This window comes from Marmota flaviventris, chromosome 7, assembly GCF_047511675.1.
Source record: "Marmota flaviventris isolate mMarFla1 chromosome 7, mMarFla1.hap1, whole genome shotgun sequence".
In the NCBI taxonomy this organism is placed as follows: Eukaryota; Metazoa; Chordata; class Mammalia; order Rodentia; family Sciuridae; genus Marmota; species Marmota flaviventris.
In genome coordinates, this window is record NC_092504.1 from 28808002 (window position 1) to 28831219 (window position 23218).

General features: G+C 35.9%; 1 protein-coding gene across 2 annotated transcripts in view; it reads right to left on the bottom strand.

Moving 5' to 3' along the window:
- Positions 1 to 23218, bottom strand: part of Arap2 (ArfGAP with RhoGAP domain, ankyrin repeat and PH domain 2) — a 174975-nt gene that overhangs the window by 120108 nt on the left and 31649 nt on the right. For both annotated transcript variants that reach the window (XM_027938904.2, XM_027938896.2), the window contains exons 6-8: positions 19366 to 19435; positions 11207 to 11327; positions 1662 to 1840 (exon numbers count right to left, since the gene is read on the bottom strand). In XM_027938904.2, coding sequence (XP_027794705.2) covers positions 1662 to 1840; positions 11207 to 11327; positions 19366 to 19435 — 370 coding nt within the window. The remainder of the gene's footprint in view (positions 1 to 1661; positions 1841 to 11206; positions 11328 to 19365; positions 19436 to 23218) is intronic.

Sequence of the window (23218 nt, forward strand, 5' to 3'; positions counted from 1 at the left end):
TTAAATCTTGATTCCAAAAAGAAAAGTTTTAATCATCCAACTTCACAGACTGAAAATGCTCCTATTTGGTTCATACACATTATTAAGCTGTACATAACTGTTCTTCTTGAGGAGTATGCTAACTATCCAAGTTATTAGTATGCCAGCAGTGCTCAATGATGCCTTCCACAGTTAATTGGCTAAGAAATCTTATCCAGAAAATTTAATGAATAAGTTCACACTGAGGTTCAGAGGATGCCTTGGATAAAGATCTATAGCTATTAAAAAAAAAAAAAAAAAAAAAAAAAAAAAAAAAAAAACAACCTACTGCTTGTTTTGAGTGGCTATCTCAATTTTTGTTATAAAAACATTTATACTTCACCTTACCATAACCCATTATAATTTATCATAAAATGAGTTCATCTTAGATCAGATATCCAAAGCACATGTTTAATTCCACAAATAATTATAAAGCACCTAATATATTCTAGGATAAAGATTTAAAAATGAAAAGGTATCCCCCAAAATAAACAAAAAGAATTTTCTTTTATATATTAAATTCCAGAAATAACTACAGAAAATATAGTCTACAAAATCAAATAAAGCTAACAAGGCTCAATAAAACTTTATTTCATCATCAGTCTCCTCAAAAATATTTAAATTCTTTATTCAGTCTTTTCATATTAACCAAATTCAATAACTCAACAATTCAAATCTGTTTTATTTATGCACATGTGTGTTAGAAAGATATGTTTGTACATATATATACACACATATATATGCATTTTATATATACACACATGTATATATGCATTTTATATATACACACATATATCTCACTTATCTCTAATAAATTAGTTTTCCTATAAAAAAATTCGCTAAAAAAAAAATAAAATAAAATTTTCTAAACTCAATTGACTATGTTACCTGCTTTTATATTTTTTCCCTCAAAAAAGTAAAAGAGGCATAACAGGTACAGAACTGGGTCTATTTCATCAACATCTACATTGGTTCTTTTTTTATATAGTTATGTATGAACAGAATGCTTTATTGTGTTTATTTTTATGTGGTGCTGAGGACTGAACCCAGTGCCTCACTCATGCTAGGCAAGCGCTCTGCCACTGAGCTACAGCCCCAGCCTCTATATTGGTTCTTTTCATTTTTTTTTTCTCTCAGTTGTAGTTGGACAATATCTTTATTTTATTTATTTTTATGTGGGGCTGAGGATCGAACCCAGGGCCTTGTGCATGCTAAGCAAGCACTCTGTGGCTGAGCCACAACCCCAGCCCCAACACCTGCAATTTAGATACTTATTTCTTTATTTTTCTACGGTGCTGGGGTTTGAACTCAGGGCCTTGTGCATGCCAGGAAAGCACTCTGCCACTGAGCTATAGCCCCAGCCCCTATATTGTCTCTCTTGTAGTTTTATGTTACTTCAACTAAGGAATGCGTTTCAAAAATTATTTAACAATTCTATTTTCTTAGTCCCTTAAAAAGGTGATATCCAATCTCAAATACACATTCAGACACATTTCTGAAACAGAAAATTTAACTACTCTCTTTGTTACAATTGGTACAGAACTCACTACAAAAGAAAAACCAAGACACTAATAATGCTGACAACTCACAATTGTTACTATAATCAAAGAACATCAATCAGCAATTAATATAGCACTGCTCACCTGTTCATTTTTGCAAAGCCACACGCTGCTTCCCTTTAACACAGTAAAAATTTTGGCTTTATATCCTCTCAGTTCAAGATATCCACACTTCTCAGGTGCAACAGCTGCTTGAGACTGGGAAGTAAAGGACTGTGATTTCAATGCATTTAATAGTATGCTGATCCAGTCATTTCTCTCCTCTGAAAATAGACAGGAGAAAATACATAAATCTATACATAAGTCACACAGATTTAAAAAAAATGTCATCAAGGAATCTACTTCCTTGGATATAGATTATTCACAATTTTTTTTCCCCCACAACCACATTCTAAACACTACTGGGGGCAGGGACAAGAGTCCAGCCCTCTAAGGGAAAAGAAAAAACACTTACTACTTGGTTGTTACAGAACCAGTACCACTGGCTTCTGGTTGCTTATTAGAAGTACAAAATCTCTGCGGATGCAGTGGTGCACACCTATAATACCAGCAACACAGGTGGCTGAGACAGGAGGACCAGGAGTTCAAAGCTAGCCTCATCAATGTAGTGAGGCCCTAAGCAACTCACTGAGATCCTGTCTCTAAATAAAATATATAAAAGGGCCAGGGATGCCACTCAGTGGTTAAGTGCACCTGGGTTAAATGCCTAGTACCAAAAAGGAAAATAAAAGAAAAAAAAAATAGAAATACAAAATTGTGGCCCCACTACAGACCTCATGAATCAGAACCTACATTTTACAAAGAACTCCAGGCAACCTATATCCTTTTTAAAGCATGAGGAATACTCCTTCAGATGATTCATAAGACTGGGTTTTTCCTTTCAGTAGAAGAAAGCAATACTGCAACCTAACAATTAATAATTGAATATAGCAATTCAAACACCAAAATAGCCCCAAAACCCAGTGTCGTAACACTGCCCTGAAATTTGTCCTTCCATTCCACTTCCAGTAACAGCAGAGGTTCAGTTAGCAAATCAACACTTGCTCCTCCCACTCCCTCCACAAAAGTTAAGTGACCTTCAACTATGCACCACACACTGTGTTAGGAGCACAAGAATTTGATGTGGTCCCCAAAGACCAATCAAAGCTATAAGTCAAGTTAGATATGAACACATAATGGAACACAGAATAGTATAAATGTCATACAAATGGTATCAAATAATATATGAGTCAATTCAGTTGAGGTAAGTGATTTGCTGAAGGTCATGCAGGAAGTTAGTATTAAAATTAGGACAATCAAATGTTTTAACAGTCATACAACTGTTTTTGGCACCATAGGTAAAAAGGGTTATTTGTGCTAGCTCTTGTGGATGAGGAGCAATTCTAAATGGGTTTGGGAGAGGGAAGAGCAGAACAGAATTTTGAGCAAGGACAACACAAGAACACAGGCAGGAAGAACCAACATCTGTTAGGGACTAACTTAAGTAGATTTATAATTTTGAACTCACAAGGAAATAATGGGAAATACAGCTAGAAAATCTGCACTGCCTTTTTGAAGAATTTTGTTTTTATTACAGAGGCAAAAAGCAAAACAAAACAAAAAAACATGTTGGGATTCTTAGCAAGGAAGGACACAATTAGTGTCATTAAGAAGATGATGCGTGGGCCAAACTGGAAGCCAAGACCAAGAGTGAGGCAGTGGAGCCTGTACAGTTCCAGGAGATGGAAGCAGAAGAATGTGGAGGGCAAAGCATGGCTGAGGATTTGAGTACATCTGATGGATGTTCTAGAAAATAAATAAAGAATACAAGATAGCTTGATGTCACAAGTGGGCAGGCAAAGGCAGGCGGTTCCACAGGACACCTCAGGTGTTCAGTGCCCTGGCACAAACATTTGGCAAACTGACAGTCACATACAAGCAAAGGAAGCCACTACACAGGGGTGGAGTGGTGACATAGAGAAGTGGGCAAATCCTGAGGTAAGACTGCATCTATGAGACCAGAAAATGGGCCACCAAACAATGAGGACGTGCTTAACAAGTCAAAGGGGCAAAAAAAAATACCGAAAAAAACAACAAAACCAAGCAGAATGAATCTCAGGTAAGAAAGACTTTCAAGGAAAGAGTAAGTAGGGCCAAAATTTGAGAACTAGGACAGTTTCTCAGATCCTTCTAAGAAAGTTCTACCCACAGCAGCTTCACTGGGGACTGAAATTAAGTTTCTATCTCAAGACTTGCTCAATTGGGCTGGGGATGTGGCTCAAGAGGTAGCGCGCTGGCCTGGCATGCGTGCGGCCCGGGTTCGATCCTCAGCACCACATACAAACAAAGATGTTGTGCCCGCCGAGAGCTAGAAAATAAATATTAAAAAATTCTCTCTCACTCTCTCTTTCTCTCTCTCTGTCTCTCACTCTCTCTAAAAAAAAAAAAAAAAAAAAAAAAAGACTTGCTCAAATTCAACTCTAAAATCATTTCATAAGGAGTCTTAATTTTTAAATTATCTTTATTCCTGCTCACCTATTTAAAAAAAAAAAAAAACTAAAGGCAGCAGTGTCAATGACTCAAAGCCAACGTATTTATTAAAAACCTATACATTTTTACAGGGGTTATGAAATCCCCAACAACTGGTGCTCTCAGGATAAAATATTTACCAAAATGTTCCTAGCAATGTTATGTATCCTAAAGTGAAGACGTCAGAGTACTCAGGTAGCTAAATGAATTAATAGGCAGTGACTCCCTGCAGTTTTACATCCACATAAACAGATCCAGATTGCGCTATGATAATATTCTACATACAGCTCGAGAGCTTCCACTTAACTGGGTTATTACTTATGATCATTAGTTTCACACAATATGTCTCTGCCAAGTAAATGTATGTAATGGCTTTTATTTGTTTGCTTGTTTGTGTTAATCGACATGAATCAGTTTGAAATATAGGCCACAATTAATGAACTGGGCCATAGTGTGGCCTTTTAGGTCACTGTTAGCATATATCTCAAATTCGTAGGAATTAATTTGAAACTGGCAATTGCTTTTTTTCTTCTTATGTATATAATGGCGGCATTGCAATAAAGGTTCCCTAACATTCTCTTGCTTCTGGGGACCTCCATTACTAATAGGAAGCAAATAATTATGAAGATTAAGAAGAACAAGAATTAGTAGCAGCATTCGGTCTTAATTCTCCCTGTTGTAACAGGGGTCTCTTTCATGCAATATAATTCCTGCTGCTCTTCCACTAACAACTTACTTTAAAGCTGACTTTTTTTCCCTTACTCTTATCCCTCTTCCCATCCCCAGCCACGAGGGAAGCAAATTAATACTCTCCTGTACTAAGCAGAGTTATCTGCTCTTCCACTCACTGTACAAAAGAATAAAGAAACCCCAAACCTGGAACAATATCTCTTTCAAGGATGTAAGTTAAATATTAATTATATATACTCATAATAGTACTTGGGAAACAGCTCTTACACCCCCTTTTAAAGTTCTTATTCCCCCAGCAGGTAGAATGGCACCCTCTATGACATGAGTTCACTGCCTTTCTCCTTCGCTACCAAAGCAATAAAACTTCTTTTCCTTTTTCTTTTGTTCCATTAGTGGTTTAGCATCAGGGATAAGATCACCAGGCTTTTGGAATCAATTCTGAGAGAGAGAGGACAGTGAAAAACTAATGCAAACACAGTAAAAGAGCAAGCATCATTTGTATCTGGCTTTGCAACATGTGTCTCCTTAGACATGGGTGAATGTGCTTTGATAACCCACAATACTCCAAACCGAATTATGATTTCCCCTTGGAAAAATGACTGGGGCAAAGATAGAAACTGTGCCAGCAGCTTTTGTCTGCTTTTCACACTAAGATACAGCAGTCCTCCTTGTCCATGGTTTCACTTTTGCAGTTTCAATTACCTGAAGTCAACTATAGTCAAAAAATATTAAATGGAAAATTCCAGAAATAAACAATTCACGAGTTTTAAATTGCACATTATTCTAAGAAGTGTGGTAAAATTTTGCACTGTCCCAGTGTCCCACCCAAGGACATTAGTCATCCCATAGTCCAGTGTATCCATACTGTTCTGTATATGATACTCATCTGTCAGTCAGTAATCATGTTACCTGTCATAGTATTGCAGTACTTAGGTTCAAGTAGTCCTTGTCTTATGAAATAATGGCCCCAAAACACAATAGCAGCAAAACTGGCCATCTGGATATGCTACAAACAAGCTGGGAGGTACTTCAAGTAAAAAGGTAAAAGTACAATAAGAAATTCTGAGAGACCACAGTCACATAAATTTTATTACAGTATACTATAACTCTTTTACTTCATTATTAGTTATGACTATTAATTTTTTATTGTGCACAGTTTATGAAATGAACTTTATCCTGGGTATGCACAGATAAGAAACAACATAGTAATATACAGAATTTGACTATGACTCAGTGGATTCTGGGGGTCTTGGAATGTACCTCCTGCAGATCAGAGTATATATTACTACTGTTCTTTCATTCCATCCAATAACACATATCTATTGATTGTCTATCTTTATCTTCACACTGTACTATGCATGATTTCCTTGTAAAAAGATGCCCTACCTTAACTATGGCTTTGCTTTAAGTGTAGCATTCCAGTTAGGAAGAAAAGTAGTAGAAAAAAAAGAACAAGTGATTTTGCTAGAATGTAAACCAAAGACAATAGCAATTTCTTCAGCCTGAAATTAGTTTTTGAGGTTTTCAGAAATGTCAATTTATAAGAATAAAAAATGAAATTAAACAAAAATCAACAGAAAAGACTCAATGTTCTCAGACTACCGGACTTAGCCGTAGGTATAGTCATCAGTAAAAAATGATTGATTATACCAGAGATAATAACTACATTACAGACATGGAAACCATGAATAACATAATTTTGCCAGGCATGGTGGCACATGCCTGTAATCCCAGCTACTCAGGCGAAAGAGGCAGGAGGATTGCACAAGTTCATGTCTAGCCTGGGCAATTTAGCAAAACCCTGTTTCAAAACAAAAAATTTTTAAATGGGCTGGGCATGTAGCCCAGTAATAAAGTGCTTGCCTAGCATGTGTGAGACCTTGAGTTTAATCACCAGTATAAAAAAATCATTAATATCATTATCATGTTTATTATCATCTAACATGATGTGGCTTGTTCTTTGGACCATTACTGTTGATTAATCTGGTTGAACAAAGATCTCTCAATGTCACTCATGACTGACATTAGGGAAGAAAGTACTACATAAGCATCGTTCATCAAATACACAATCACTTAACCATACAAATATTTACTGAGCACCTACTATACCCAAGACTGAAAACCAGGAGTGAGAGTGAACAAGGCAGATCATGGCCTTACTCTCCCATAGTTTATGCTCTAGTAGGAGGAAGATGGCAGTAAGAACTTAGATACTCACTACCATATGTTACAAGTGACAAAGCACAGGATGAGGGGTACAGGGTATGCTATTTTATATAGGGTAATAGAAAAAGCCTCAGAAAAATAGCGGTGGTTAAACAAAAGCCTAATGGCCTTGGAAGCAATGGAGCCAGCCAGGAGGGTGCCTGGAGGTGAGCACGCCAGGATAAGAGGGCAGCAGCTGGCAAGGCCCCACGGAACAAGAGGTGTGCATGTTAAGCAACAAGAGACTCCTGTAGTTGAAGTGCAGTGAGGGGGTAGGGGCGTGGAAGAAAATAAGGACAGAGAGACCAAGGCCCCACCATGGAGGGGCTTCAGAACATTAGAAGTACTTTACTCTCAATACGATAGAAACACAAGGTCCCTTTGAAGGGGCTGACATGATCTGACTTTCACGTTGAATGATTGCTCTCACAGTTATACTGACAATATGACTGTCATCAATCAAGGAAAGTGATTAACATAACTCTGGCAGAAGTGGTGGCTTCCAGTAGAGAGGCAGTGGTGAAAGGGTTGAGAAATGGTCAGTGTCCAGGCATATTTCCAACATCAAACCGACAAGAGTTGATAATGGAGTGGATATGAGATATAAAAGAAGGAAAGGACTTAAGAATGAAAACCACAATTCAAGTCCCAGGCACATGAGTCTCCCATCTATAGAGATGAGGAAGGTCACAGGGGAAGGTTTAGTGGAGAGAGTGAAAATAAGTATTTGTCATTTTTAAGTCTGAGATGTCACTAAACACCCATATTGAGTGGTCAGCTAAATATACAGATCTGGAGTACAGAAAGAGATCAGAGGACATACATATTTGAGATCAGTCACTTTAAACCCATGAGATCTTCTTCAAAACCAAATTTGAGGTCCCATAATACGATATTTTAAAAGGAATTAGGAATCCTAGCAAGTTCATGAACTATATCAGAAAATTCCAAAACACCATTAATTAAGTCTGTAAAGCAGATACCCATTGACCATTGTTAACAGCATTAAGTAGCGTAAGAGAGTAAAGGACTATAGGTATTCCATGCCTTGCTTCTAAAAACACTGAAGATTTCAAAAGAGGGATGAGACTGCTTGTACAAAACAATTAAGGAGAATTTATCAAGCATATTTTAAAAATAAATAAATAAATGACTACTTTCCAGTATCAGTATCACAGCCACCACTGGAAAGTTTATGGTGTTGCCTAAAAACGGCTGAGAGCTCACCCACTTGCCTATTTCCCAGGGTTCTTGAACATGTTAAGGTGGAAAGAAGAATCACAGGACCCACAGCTAAGAGCCAGTCAGATAATGTCTTGAAAGAAAAATCCACTCAGAATTCTTCAGCCCTCTTCTAATCATGACAAGCGTCCACTCAAAATATCACCTGTTACAGGTGCCACAGGAATACAGACTGACCAAACAGATCATGAACTGATACACTCTTTGCTCCAATGTTCACCATTCACCCCAATGGTTCTGCTTGAGAACAAGAAGTCAGACTAAACTTTGCATTTGAGGAAGAAGAGTATTTTAGAAATGTTATTATTTCAATAAAATTCACTTTCCACTAATAGAGTAATCATATTTAGCAGGAAACCTAAAGGAATTTAAGCCTTAAGTGACTTGTATGGACAAGATGCCAAACTGCAAACCTGTCTTAGCCTTGCAAATGGGTGGGGAGCAGTTCAAAAACAGTGACACTGGTTTCAGGGAAGACAAAGGCAGCAGTTGTACATAGTCATTCAAAACCTCTTAACTAAAAACGAAGGAAGTCATCTGTTATGTTATCAAACTCAAACCATTCCCCTTTCTGCCCACAACTTTGATTCTGCTTCATTAGATTGAAGCAAACTTTAATTTAGATCTAAGTTCATCGGGCCAATTTTTTCATAAGACACTGTAGTTGATTTCTCACTTCCCATAAAATAAAACATAATCAACCATTTATACACGTTGGGGGAATGAATATTTTATAAAACAAATTGAGTATCTTCTTAAAGGCTCCATACTAAAAATGGGAACACACAGGTAACACACATGTATCACTTACACATAAGGACATACACATACTTGTACATACAAATTTTAAAATGTAAGTTGTTACTATGAAAAAACTTCCAGTCAAAATAACTTATTCAGTAACTCCAGGTGGAAACAGTCTCAGTATTTACTGAAGCAGTGTTTCCATGGTTTCAAAAATTAAAGATCTATGATATAGTTAACAAAAAATTTACACCAAAAATAATTAAATTCTTACACTAAGTTTATATCACAAAAATTATCTACATACCACAGGATTTATTGGCCAATTATAAACATGCAACTTTTAAATTCGTGTGGATTGATACATTCTACTTAAATAAAATGTGTCGCCTTAAAATAAATACATCTATAGAGATTTTCAGTTGTCTACCTTAAGATGCAGGTTGTATGACATATGTGACATTCACTTCAAGAGGCCAAGTGGAGGTGACAAGCACCTCAAAGAAACAGGTAGTCACCTCTAAGGGCAGTAGAAATCAAAGCATAAGGAAAGACTGTCACAATGGCCAATCTAGATGAGCAATACTGTGTTATCAAGAAATACAGGAAGAGAACAAATATGATTTCAAATGCAAAACCCATATTGAGCATCAAAACTGTGAGCAATTTCTGAATTTTAGGCAACGATTCACAAAAGTGGCTCCTCACATAGGCAATTCTTGATAAAATGCTCCAGGAAACAGATTAGCCAACTGAAACTAACAAGACTATTTTGTTAAAACAATGACCAAATTTAGGCTACAGGCCACACAGTTTGCTGACCTTGCCTTTAGGGCCACAGCTTCTAATATATACATATATTTTTTTCAATACCAAGTAAGAAACATTTTTACATTAAATCCATGCAATGTATACAATTATGTTTCACAATATAATATTTACTATAAGAAATGCACTTTATCATTTTGTTGTTGTTTTGAACAAAACAAAAAAAGTACTTTAGTTTTGGGTACCATCATAAAGACAGATCATGGAGCTGTTCTCACAAATCAGCAGAAATCTACAGTTTGAAAAAAAATTCTGCAGTGTGAAGGTTAACTAGGATGCACTAATTATTGATCATCCCAAGCAATAAAAAAACTTTTAGTAATATATAACATTTATTGAACTCTTTGTGTCATACACAGAAATATATTCTAACAATCTAACAGGTGATAGTTAACACCATAGTAGTTTCCAACTTCTGGTAAATACTTTCATCTGTAAAATAGGATAATAATGGTACACACTTTTAAGAGTGCTATAAAAATGAACAGGTAGAATGTCTTTGGCACACTTCAAGTAATTAGTTTTCCATACCATTATTACTCAAAGAAAGCTCTGAAATACTTTGAAAAAAATCAAATTAATAATGGATCTTTACTACAATAAAAGTAGAAATACTTTGAAAAAATCAAATTAATAATGTATCTATACTACAATAAAAGCAATCCTTAAAATAAATTAAAACTTCATTTCTTTAATTAAGGAAATGATCTTACCTATGTTACTTCAAACTGGTGAAGTTTATAATAATGACATTTTAGATAGTCAAACAAATATAAAACAGAGAACTTTTAACTCCCGTTGCTTCTTATTCCCCAACTAAACAAAATCCAGAAAAGATTCCTCTGTACATGTTTAGATACAATCCAGAAAACACTTGCCATCTTTACATCAATTTTTGCCATCAAGTGACCCATGATAGATGATGAACATGAAAAAAATTCAAGAAATGAAAAAGATGCTTCAAAAGGTGAAACAGAATGACTGGTGTGCCTGTGTCCTAAGCTGAAGCTAAAAACCTGTCCTATGTAAAGTAAACTTCCTCATAAAATCAACTTCCTAACAGTTAAGAACTGTTTTTGCATATTAAATAGCTATTTTGCATTACCAAAATAAGAGCTTAGAGTGACTTCCTTGAGAGCACATTCCTGCTACTTTTTTGACTGCTGTATCTGGAATTTGAAAGCTCCTCACTAAATTTTTTGCTGCAAGAAAGGACAGTGAGCAAACCACACACAGACAACTTCTCTATTTATTTAGGATTTAACATTGTGCATTTTTAAAATAGTTTTAAAACACAAATCATTTAAAAGTAATATTTTAAAATTTCTTCACATTTCTTTTTTAGCTGGTTTGTTAAAATCTGGTCAAAAATCAATGTCCACATATTTGAAGGGATAAAGAAATAATCTTACCTTCTTTTTCTACTCTAAACACAAAAGTCCTTTGTGTTGTAACAACTTCAAATTTGTTGTCTCCTTGAACTCGTACTGTAGACACAGCAGAAATGGGAATTATTCCTTTTGAATACATCTCCTGTATTGGTTGAAGAAAAAGACACAGTAGAATGAAATTCTCTTGATCTTATCAGAAAAGGAATGACATAGTATTTACAACTCTTCTTTTAGGATTTCAATCCAACTTTTAAAATGACATACAATTCCACTGATTTAATTTCCCAGAAAGAAAACTATTAATGCCCCTTTCTTTTAAGGGAGATGTCTTATCACTTTTCTCTTCATTTGCAATTAAAAGGCAAAGACTGGAATGCAAATAAACCTACTAGGCAAGCAAAATATAATTCTAAAAACACAGCAGCATGTACTTTAAAATTAATCTGGACAAAATGATTTTATGGTGTTTGCAGGCATCTGCTGGTCACAACAGGTACTGTAACTGAACCATTTCAAACTGCTATTATATATACACTGTGAACAAAAAGTACCTAAGAAACCTGTTCAATTTTATGAATTAATGATGCTACTCAATACTTTGATAATGAGGTCACTTTTCTTTTTGTTCCCCAGTGACTAAAGAGTGAAAAAAATGGATTTGGATGTTTGCAATAGGCATATACATGTCATGACTTTGTTTTAAAAGGTCATTCATAAGTCATGGATAACTTTTTCCTCAGTCTTCATTTTCCTAGACCCACCCAAATCATTTGGCATGACAAGCAATTTCAACTATTTACTAATGGTTAATATTTACATGTCTTGTGTTAGAAAGAAAATTAAGAGAGTCCTTATACATTCAAGGAGTCTCAAAAGAAAAACAGCTAATGTAATAAGAGAAAGTTTAAAACAAAAAACAAAGTAAAAGACAAGTGCAAAGATGGAAATTCTCAAGTCTGCTTTTAAAAAGGTGCAAGCAGTATTTTTACAAACATGGTGACATTTGAGGTTGACTCTAAAAAAATCTTAATGTTAACCAAATTGATAAGTGGGTGGAGAACATTCTGATCAGAAACACTGAAAAATGAAAGTATGAAAAGGAGAAATAAGATGAAATAGCAATGCAACTTAAATAAGCAACATAGTCAAAAGAGATGAGGCTGAAATCAAACATCAAGGTCACACTGAGGAAGGTCTTGAATATCAGAAGAGTTTGGATACATCCCTTCTTCCATTTTCCTTCACAGCATTATCTGGGGAAACCTCTGTTTGGAGCATGTCCCCAGTATCTGAAATAACTAATGAGAAGAATGTACTAAACCATTTCATGCAGAAAGTAAGTACCAAGCTCATACTCCTCCCAACTGTAAACATGGCAGATAGGTAAGGGGTACCTGTCAGCCACCTGGTGTTCCACTGGAAGGATTGTTCTTTGCTAGCTGAGGATTTGCCCTATACCGTCAGGGCAGTCTCTTCTAGTTCTTTAACAATTTCTTCTCCTTTATTGATTCTGCTCCAGTCTCCCATCCCAGACTATATGTGTCAATCAAAATCCCATCCATTTTTATTTAAGTACTCAAAATAAATCTTTATTCTTTTAGAGTAATCTATATAATAAAAATGTAAAGAAATAGATGGAAATTACAAAAAAAAAAAAAAACTGCTAAATTCATCATCATAGTTAGTTACTTTAAGAGTAGGAGAAAAAGAAGCCATTTGGGAGGGAAACAGGATACATTCAATAGTATTGGTAATATTTTGCTTTTTAAATGTGATGATTATGTACACAGATAATCACTGAATTATTCGTATTTTTTGTGATCTAAATACAGCATGAGATATTCTGAATGAAAAGAAAGACAATAATTTAACCATTGGGTCTGTCAGTGTGGAAGTCATTTGTGCCTTTGACAAAAGCAGTTTCAGTGAATTACATGCTGGGAAAGGATATTGAGGTAGGTTGGATAGATAGGAGGATGAAAGTGAAAATGACGACTAAAGACCATCCATTCTTTAATATCCTATTAAATACCAATGCCAAATAGGCTTTTTTTTTCCTATCTCCTTTCATGCAGCCCAATCTGAACATGATATTTAAAGTGTGATTCAAGAAGATCAATGGGCAGCCTCATATAGAAAAGGAAGAAGGGTGTCAGGAAATAACCACTTACAAAATAACTGATTTCTTCTCATTTTCCCTTTTTCTTCTTCTTTCATTCTTTTTTTTTTTTTTTTTGTAAGTCTTCTCTCTCTAGAAAGGAAAATCCCTTCTCTCTAATTGACCCACAAACCTTATATGAAAGAACCTCTCTCATCCCTCTGTCCACTCCTCTTCCTTCTTTATGTATCCATTTCACCCTGCTTCATCACTCTCATATTTTGAGTCATCAAAAGTATGTTCCTGTCCTATAAGTACCTCAAATTTTAAACCCAAAGTCATCAGCACTGAAAAACTTACCGCCACTCCCCAGCTGCCCATTAAAAATTACTCTGTGAGTCAAAATAGGAGCAGTCTGGACATCTGCTGATCTTGTACGCCCACATCACCTGGACTTTCCCCACACCCAGTGGCAGCTTGCATCCCAGCACTTGCTAACTCTGAACTCTGGCCACAGTGGCCTTCCTGAGCTTACCTGACACATATCTTTGCCCCAAACCAGCACCTGTGTCTACAATGCCTGCTCTGAAAGGAATATTCTTCACCATGCTTGCAGACTATGCCCTTGTCCTCCTTCATGCATCAGTATAAAAACCCTCCCCCAATGAATTCCTTTTTGACCAGCCTTTTCTCTCAGGCCCCTCATCTTACCCAGGCAGATAACCCTGATTTAAGGGATCAGCAACCTGTGCTTTTACTTTTTGGTAATTATTCACTATAATTTAAATAGTGATCACCTATACTTGGTGTAATCAAATGTGATCCTTTGATTAATAAGGTTTCTCCAAATAGACTTTGGGTCATTTATCTCTTTTCCTTATCAGCTTTCTGGTAGTCAGAGCTATAGAAATATTTTTGAATGATCGAATCCTATGTTCAATCAATCACAATTACACCCAACTCTGACAGGTCATCTTTATTATTTTGTGAAATTCATTTTTTATCAGTCCTACTGAACCTATATGTTAGTCTACAGCCTGATAAATTAAAGCCTGGCTCACTGCAACACTTTCCTCATTTGCCTCTTGGCTTTCAGCTTCTTTTCCTTCTGAATGCCCCTGCATACTACTGTTAAAAAGTCAAACAGATAGAAAAAATAAAGAAAGGGTTCCTAGAGGATGAGAGCAAGATGGGTCGTGAAGTTTGCACTAGATTTTGATGGATGGCAATAGTTAGGGAGAGTCAGATGGAAGAGCAGAGAATCTATGAAGAGGGGAACGTGGAGGAGAAAACAGGGGAGAAGACATGTTGAAGTTCCCCCCGAGTGTAGCCAGACTTTATAGAGAAGGATCACTACAAATAATTGCACAACGTGATTGGCTCCCCAAAGGAAACCCCCCAAAATGTAAGTAGATTAAGATGGCAATATGAGCCCAAGTGCTCTGAAAACTGAGAAGAGGGGGAAATTGTCTCTCCATTGTCAAGAAACCAAAAGAGGTTAAGAACGGACTGAGCATCTTTATGGAGCTTAAGGGCTACTCTGTTCCACTTGCAGTGGTCAATACCAGACCATGGGAGGCTTAAAATGTCCTAAAACTTTACAATTTACCCCTTCAATCATCTATTCCCAAACTTTAGGTTGCATAGGGAATTAAAGTAGTTTATGGCATATGTCCCAAATGGAATAAATTAACTGTTTAATGTTACCTTTAAACCACTTTTCAGTAAAAAAAAAATCAAGCAGCAATGTAGAGAATGAAATAGCAATAAAAAAGGAGATTCTATCAGATCTCTTCAAAGAGATTAAAAAAATAATTCCTTAAAAAAAAAAACCTACATGTTCACACATTGGTATTAATTTGAATAGGTAATGGGGGTGGAGCTGTAGCTCAGTGGCAGAGCGCTTGCCTAGCACAGGTGAGGCCCTAGGTTCAATCCTCAGTACCACATAAAAACAAATAAATAAAGGATATATTATTTACTTAAAAAGGTACAATTAAAATTTTAAATATATATATATATATATATATATATATATATATATATATATATATATATATGCACTTCCAATGGAGTAATAGGAAAAATAGGAGGGGAAAAGTTCCCAGAAGTGATCAAAACATGCTTAAGATAAATTCTATGTCAATGAACCTCAGGAAGTTGTAGTTTCTCTAACTGCTCATTTATAATCTACTATGAAATCCCAAGATAAGTCTTCTAAATTTTTAACACTGTAGAGTTGTTTTTATGTTTCTTTTGTTACATCACAAGAAAAAGATAACATAGAAACAAAAGTACTCAAAGGACAACAGGCTCAAAATGCCTGCATTTTTCAGAGTATAAAATTTTTTTTAAGGAAAAAAAATTGCATCCTTTGAGCCTGTAACACACAGTTATCTAGGTCAACTTTGTCATTTATCTACCACATTGAGACAATGAAACAACCACAGGGTAATTCTGCCCTCGCCACAGTAAGAATGAAGGTAAGTGAGAGTACTTGGCAGGGATAAGATATGACAGCCACGGGGATGATGCCTCCTTATAAAATAAATGGACAGTTCTTTTTTTTTTTTTTTTAATTTTTTATTGTTGGTTGTTCAAACATTACAAATTTCTTGACATATCATATTCCACACTTTGATTCAAGTGGGTTATGAACTCCCACCTTCACCCCATACACAGATTGCAGAATCACATCAGTTACACATCCATTGATTTACATATTGCCATACTAGTGTCTGTTGTGCTCCACTGCCTTTCCCATCCTCCACCATCCCCCCTCCCCACCTCTCCCCTCCCCTCCCCTCCTCTCTCTCTACCCCCTCCACTGTATAACCCTGAGGGTCTCCTTCCATTTCCATGCAATTTCCCTTCTCTCTCCCTTTCCCTCCCACCTCTCATCCCTGTTAAATGTTAATCTTCTTCTCCTGCTCTTCGTCCCTACTCTGATCTTAGTTACTCTCCTTATATCAAAGAAGACATTTGGCATTTGTTTTTTAGGGATTGGCTAGCTTCACTTAGCAAAATCTGCTCTAATGACATCCATTTCCCTGCAGATTCTATGATTTTGTCATTTTTTAATGCAGAGTAATACTCCATTGTGTATAAATGCCACATTTTTTTTATCCATTCGTCTACTGAAGGGCATCTAGGTTGGTTCCACAGTCTTGCTATTGTGAATTGTGCTGCTATGAACATCGATGTAGCAGTGTCCCTGTAGCATGCTCTTTTTAGGTCTTTAGGGAATAGACCAAGAAGGGGAATAGCTGGGTCAAATGGTGGCTCCATTCCCAGCTTTCCAAGAAATCTCCATACTGCTTTCCAAATTGGCTGCACCAATTTGCAGTCCCACCAGCAATGTACAAGTGTACCCTTTTCCCCACATCCTCGCCAGCACTTGTTGTTGTTTGACTTCATAATGGCTGCCAATCTTACTGGAGTAAGATGGTATCTTAGGGTGGTTTTGATTTGCATTTCTCTGACAGCTAGAGATGGTGAGCATTTTTTCATGTACTTCTTGATTGACTGTATGTCCTCCTTTGAGAAGTGTCTGTTCAGGTCCTTGGCCCATTTGTTGATTGGGTTGTTTGTTCTCTTATTGTCTAATTTTTTGAGTTCTTTGTATACTCTGGATATTAGGGCTCTATCTGAAGTGTGAGGAGTAAAGATTTATTCCCAGGGTGTAGGCTCCCTATTTACCTCTCTTATTGTTTCTTTTGCTGGACAAGTTCTTGCAGAGGCTTGATTGGGCAATACTGAGGAAAGTGAAAGACAACCAGGAAAACAGGCACCTCTGCACGCTTTCTCCTCAGCACCCAGCCACTTGCTCCTCCAGTGCACATTCAGACTTAAAAAGACCCAAATGTCTATTCACATAGCAGCTAAACTTGTGAAGCCAGGAAAGTAGCTAAGCCACCCCTATACTTGCCTTCTGTCAGAAGGGGCACAGCACAAACTGTCCCTCCTTTCATGAAACACTCACCCCAGTGTTTCTGTATTTTGCCAAATACAAACCCTTCATCTGGACAGTAGATGGGTGAAATGCCATAACAAGCAACAACTTGATTTCTTTTTTAAATTAGTATTAAGCTCAAAGATTTGCAGTAACCCATTTAAAAAACTTATCTCAATTTCAAATGAAGACTGTATCATTTTTATTGCATCAGTATCTAAAAATATGACAAGCCCTCTTCCTTTCAGCTGACTCTGAAAAGACAAACAGAGAGGGAAAACTGTCCAGTTACACACAGTTCCTAGAAATTCTCTCTCAAATGAGAATAAGAATACCTCACAGCATGGAAGCCTGTCTCATTCTTGAAGAGTTTTCCTTCAATCAAACCATAAAAGTGCATGGGTAAACCAGGTAAGGGCATAGGTGCCAAAGAAAACCAAAAGTCAGACTCCATCAGATGTAGAATCTACACTGTGCTCACTATAGCACAGAAATTGGGACAACTGTCCAATGTACTACTAAGCTAGAAACAGTAGCTAAAGCAGACATCCAGTTTAAAAAAAAAAAAAAAATCCAACCATCTTGCAAACCTCCAGAGGTGTTCCTGAACCTGCTGATGCTCTACCTGCATCACTGAATGTGAAGCCAAAAAACTGACGCTTCTCTAAACCTTCCTTTAGTGTCAGTATTACATCAGGCAGTGTGCACTACATCTCAGTATGTGCCACTTGGTGTTAAAAAACATATACTCATCTGCTTGCAGCACTAAAGAAGTAGTATGTGAAGTCTCTATTCATGCCACCAGTATCACCAATGCTGGGCAGTGGAAATCACCAAATCATGAGGAAAAAATGACAGATCAGAAGCTATAAATAAGAGAATATGGCTAAGTCTTAAAAATAAAATGTTAAAGAGAAGGGATGTATTTAAGATTAAAAATTATCTAATTTTAATGAACTAAAAATATGGCTTATTAGCTCCAAACTTTTTATTAAGGAAATTTCCAAACAAAGAGATGCTAAAAGGGAAATACCATGGGTACTCTAATAGATTTAATAATATTTGTTTCTCAGTATCTGAGGGGTACTTGTTCCAGAAATCCCTGCAGATGCTTAAGTTTCTTAAATAAAATGGTATGGAATTTGCATGTAACTTATGTACATCCTTTAGTTCACTTTAAATCATCTCCAGGTTACTTATAATACCTCATATAGTATAACTGCTACTAAGGAGTTGTTAAACTATATAATTAAGGGAATTTTTTTAAAAATCTATACATGTTGAGGACAGATGCAATTTTTTAAAATATTGTTGATCCACAGATGATTGAATCCACTGATGTACAACCCACATTATATATACATCTCCAGAATATTTTAACTACATATGTATGAATAAATGCATACATTTACAAATGTAAATAGGTAACATTTGGAAAAATGTAGATATAATGACACTAAACCCCAACAACTCCTAAGGATATTCCCATACCTAAGAAGACATGCTCAAGAGTTCTGCCATGTCATTAAGACTTAATTGCCAAAAGAAAACACTGTAACCATTTCACCTAGTAGTCAAGACTTTCAATGAACTCTACCTTAAACAACTACCCCAGCTTCCTCTCCCATAAGTCTCCCATGCATATTCAAATTAGGGAAAACCATGCCTTCAGTGCTAGGGTCCACACTTTCCCATCTGAGCATCTCACTATTCTCTCTGCAGATCAATCTCCTTCTCCCTAGTTTCTGTAAATCCCTCTCACTCCCACAGCATGAAGCAACTGCTCCTTATCTTTCCATTTGCTAATTAAAAGAGTGGTTTGTAAACATTCCTTGGTGCAGTCTAGGAAAAAGGCGATTTCTTCCCCACCTTTTCACTGCTGATAGCATTTCCCATGGTTTGTAGAAGATACTCTGTAAATCACTGTTAAATACATCAATAAAAAAATCTCAATTTTATATGTCAACAAAAAGTTATATATGAATGGAATAGAATTGTGTTTTATCATATTACAAATCTTTTCATGTAGATACTCCATCTCCATTTCTTAAAAATCAAACCACTTGCTTAGTTTACTGACAAACAGTATGCATAAAACAATCTTTGAAAAAAACTGTAAAATGTACTTACCCTTTCATTATTGTAGTAAGAAATGCTAAGGCCATCAAATTTCACCCATCTCTTCTGAAACATGCGTTTTCTGTAAAACACATGAAATTTTTATTTACATTTAAGTAGCATGAACTTGAATTTTTAAATACATTTGTAGTGTAGCTATGCTGAGTGCAATCCATCTCTACTGTTAAGCAGTGTATACAAAAATAGGCTATGATAGTACAGTTCGGGCAATGGAACATAGAATCAACAAATGTATAACAACACTTTCTAATTAGCTGACATACCTTTTTTTTTTTTTAATGATAATGTTAAGTGCAAAACCAAGTGTAGTCACAAACATTATCATCAAAACCACTTCCATTAATGGAGATAATCTTTAAATGAAGGTAATACATAAAACTTTCATCTCTCATACAGCTTATACACTTATTTTGCCTTGATTTTTGCTTTGGTGGATGAATAATATTTTGCAAAACTAGCAAAGCCTTCTTACCTGAATTTACATAAATTATTATATTTTGACTAAATACGATAGGGAAAGCCCTGTCAAAAAATAATCATTTACAGTCACTCAAAATTCAGTGAAACTTCTGTATTTTTCAAAAGAGGATCATATGAAAGGCAGATGCAATTTTAAAATGGTTTTTGATGTGAGAAAACAAAGGCAAAATAATAAATAACATTTCCTATTTAGGTTTAAAAAAACACATTTTTCTTACTTTAAATGAGGGGTATAAAGAACTACTTCTGCTTAGGTTTGTCTTTTGTTTTGCTTATTTCCTTTCCCTTAAGTCAGACAATCCACAGGCTGTGAATATCCTGTTCTCTACAGGCTTTTAGTCTGGACTAATACCATACAGATACTTTCAGCTTTTAACACAGACACCATATGGAAACTAACTTCCTGTTTTTAAAAAAGTCATTTCTAAGTGAATATGTAAACATCAACCATATATACTGTCTCTCCTTTTGCTCTTTTCTAACACATTTCATACAAGGTGATATAATTTCCTGTGGCTTTCAGAAGATTTAAAGATAGAAAGAGAACTTCCGGGCATCTGGAAAGTTTGTCTTCCGGCTGTGTCCCTGCTACACGTCCATTACTCAAGTGAAGCACAGCAAGTCTCCTTAGTTAGCAGACATGTGCCACTCCAGATCAAATTAGACCAACTCTGATGAAATGGAGAAAACGTCTTAATTCATCAGTGCAGATGAGTTTCACATGTAAGCACTGAACCTTGAAGTAGTAAGAACACATAAGGAACTTAACATCAGACAACCACACTGCCCACCCAGCCCACTTTCTACCTTATTCCCTCATCTTCTTGCTGCTTAACTTCTCTTGGCCTGTCATGTGTTTTTGTCACATTGCAACATCCAACTGTGTTACAGACATCTGGGTTTTACTTCTGCTAGCAACCCGAGGGTTCTTCAAATTCCCAGCATTAAAAATTAAAAGGTAAAGAATATTAAGCAAACACACAATTATATATTGCATAATTAATCACTCTGCACTCAGTTCTTGTTTCTCTCTGCTATACTTAAAAGGCAGGTAACTATACAACTTCCTATACAATACCAACAGTAACTTGGAAAATCAAGATTTTGATTGGGGCCTCCACCCACCTTACAAACAGTGGTTAAGTTAGAGCTCAGTAGCATATATCATCTTTCATTTGAACATCAAAATGGTCAAAATCTGTGGAGGAGATAAGACCTTGGGATCTTTCATTACCCTTCCCCTTCCCTTTGCTAACTTTTTATGTTTCTAAATTGCACCTAAACTATCCACACAGAAATGCCTTCCCTCGTGACTCAATCCAAAGCAGATCTCAAAGCTATTCTCTCAAAGCACCTTCTACCTTTCCTCTAGCTCTCAACACAAATTCGATCATATGTATTAGTTCACTTGATTAATGTCAGTCTTAACACTCGTCTTTATGCCTTGCAAGGATCCACTTCAAGAATGTTTTCTTCTCCATGATCAACAACTAACACACAGATAAATATGGCACTCCAGGAGAATATACTGAATGAATAAGAATGCAATCAAAGCATAGTCCTTTAAGAAACATGGGCAGGATGATATGAAAAGAATACCTAAACACCCAGCACTCATAAATAATTAGCATCTTTCAACATTTCAGGAAAGACAGAGAAACTTCTGAAAACTCAGAATAAAATTAAATGTGCAAAAGTATCAAGCAAAGAAGTTCAGAAACTTAACATGTCTTACTTAGCAGTCTTTTAATTGGACTCATAAAGCTTTCTATCCACAGTGTGAGCTTGAGGTCTGAGGCATCATCTAAGAATCTAACCTCAGAAGAATGAGGAAAGTAAAAAGGAAGACAGCGCAGTATTTATTGGGCTTTGGGGTCAAAATCGCTACTATTTATGAGCTGCATCTCCTTCTCAGGCACTATAATGTAAAGGACGCACTTTACCTTGGCTCTTGACACTGCTTTTGGTTTGTATGTTTTGAGATGAGATGTTGGTATATTGCACAGGGTGACCTGAACTCTCGATCCTCCCAGCTCAGCCTCCTGAGTAGCTGGGAATATAAACATGCACCATTTTGTCTAGCTACGTTTGGCTCTTTGAGAAAAGCCCAAGAAAACTTCAGTTTTCTAAAAGAGTCTTAGCTCCTAAATCACTGTTCCAACCAGGTACCAGTAACCATAGTTACTGCCAGGTAACTATTTGACATGCCCATCCATTTTAAACTCAATATTTGTACAAGTTATTAAATATGTCTAGTAATCTGTGATGGGATAGGTAAATAAGACAAATGCCAGCCCCTAGAAATGCAATGAGAAACATATGGAAAATAGTTGTAAGAATCACCCTTCTGTAGTTGGGGGCGCTATGTTGCAATTCTACCATCAAACTGTTACTTCTGCATTCATTCATCCAGTCAGCCATCAGAATCTGCCACTTCCTCTGTAGATGGTATCTGCTCACATGGCCTCTATGTCTAGACCTTTCTTGCCTGGTGCACTTCCCATAAACCATTTTCTCTGCTCAAAATTCCCTTCCAACTGTGAACATGGGAGGCACCTTCTAACCATCAAGTTTTCAGTTTAAAAGTTATTTGCTCCAAATGATCATCCATGACCAACACAGTTGCTCAGGCCCCCTTTTTTTTCTTCTCCATTTCTTTACTTAATGACACTTACCATTAAAATTTGAATTGAGTGCAGAAACCATTTGTTTTGTTTATCTGTGTAAAATCTGTGATTACCATACTTCCTGGCATATAAAACATACTTAATATTTATTATAATGATTACAAAATAGATGATAAATACATTTTTCATTGAAAAAAGGCTTACTCAAAATCGCACTTTGTAAATATAGAGAAAAAGGGTACTAAAACACTTTGCCATTTGTTTTTTTACTAAATACTAAAGATCAAGGTTTTCTAATGACAAAATAAAAATTTTCTAAACCTATCTTGTTATTAATGAAAAAAGTGAGAACCTATAGGAAGCTTGAATTTCGACATTAGTTTTGAAGTAATTTTAAAATGCATTTTAGACTTTAAAAAAAAATTTAAACAATCTTTCCCCAATACATCTATTCCTCAGTCCCTGATACTATTCTGCTGTTTTTATAAGTTCAACATTTTAGAATATAAATATAGTGATATTGGTTAATACATACTATTACTCCTCATCATTAAGTGTTTTAAGAGTATTCTCTGAACTAGGTTATGCCTTTCCTTTAAATTTTATTTAACGGCTTAATTTTTTTCACTATTTTAAAAAATGATAATATATAAAGACATTGTCACCTTAGTCTAAGTTCCTACTATTACACAACACAAACTTGATCTGAAATAATGATGCATTATTACAGAGAAGAG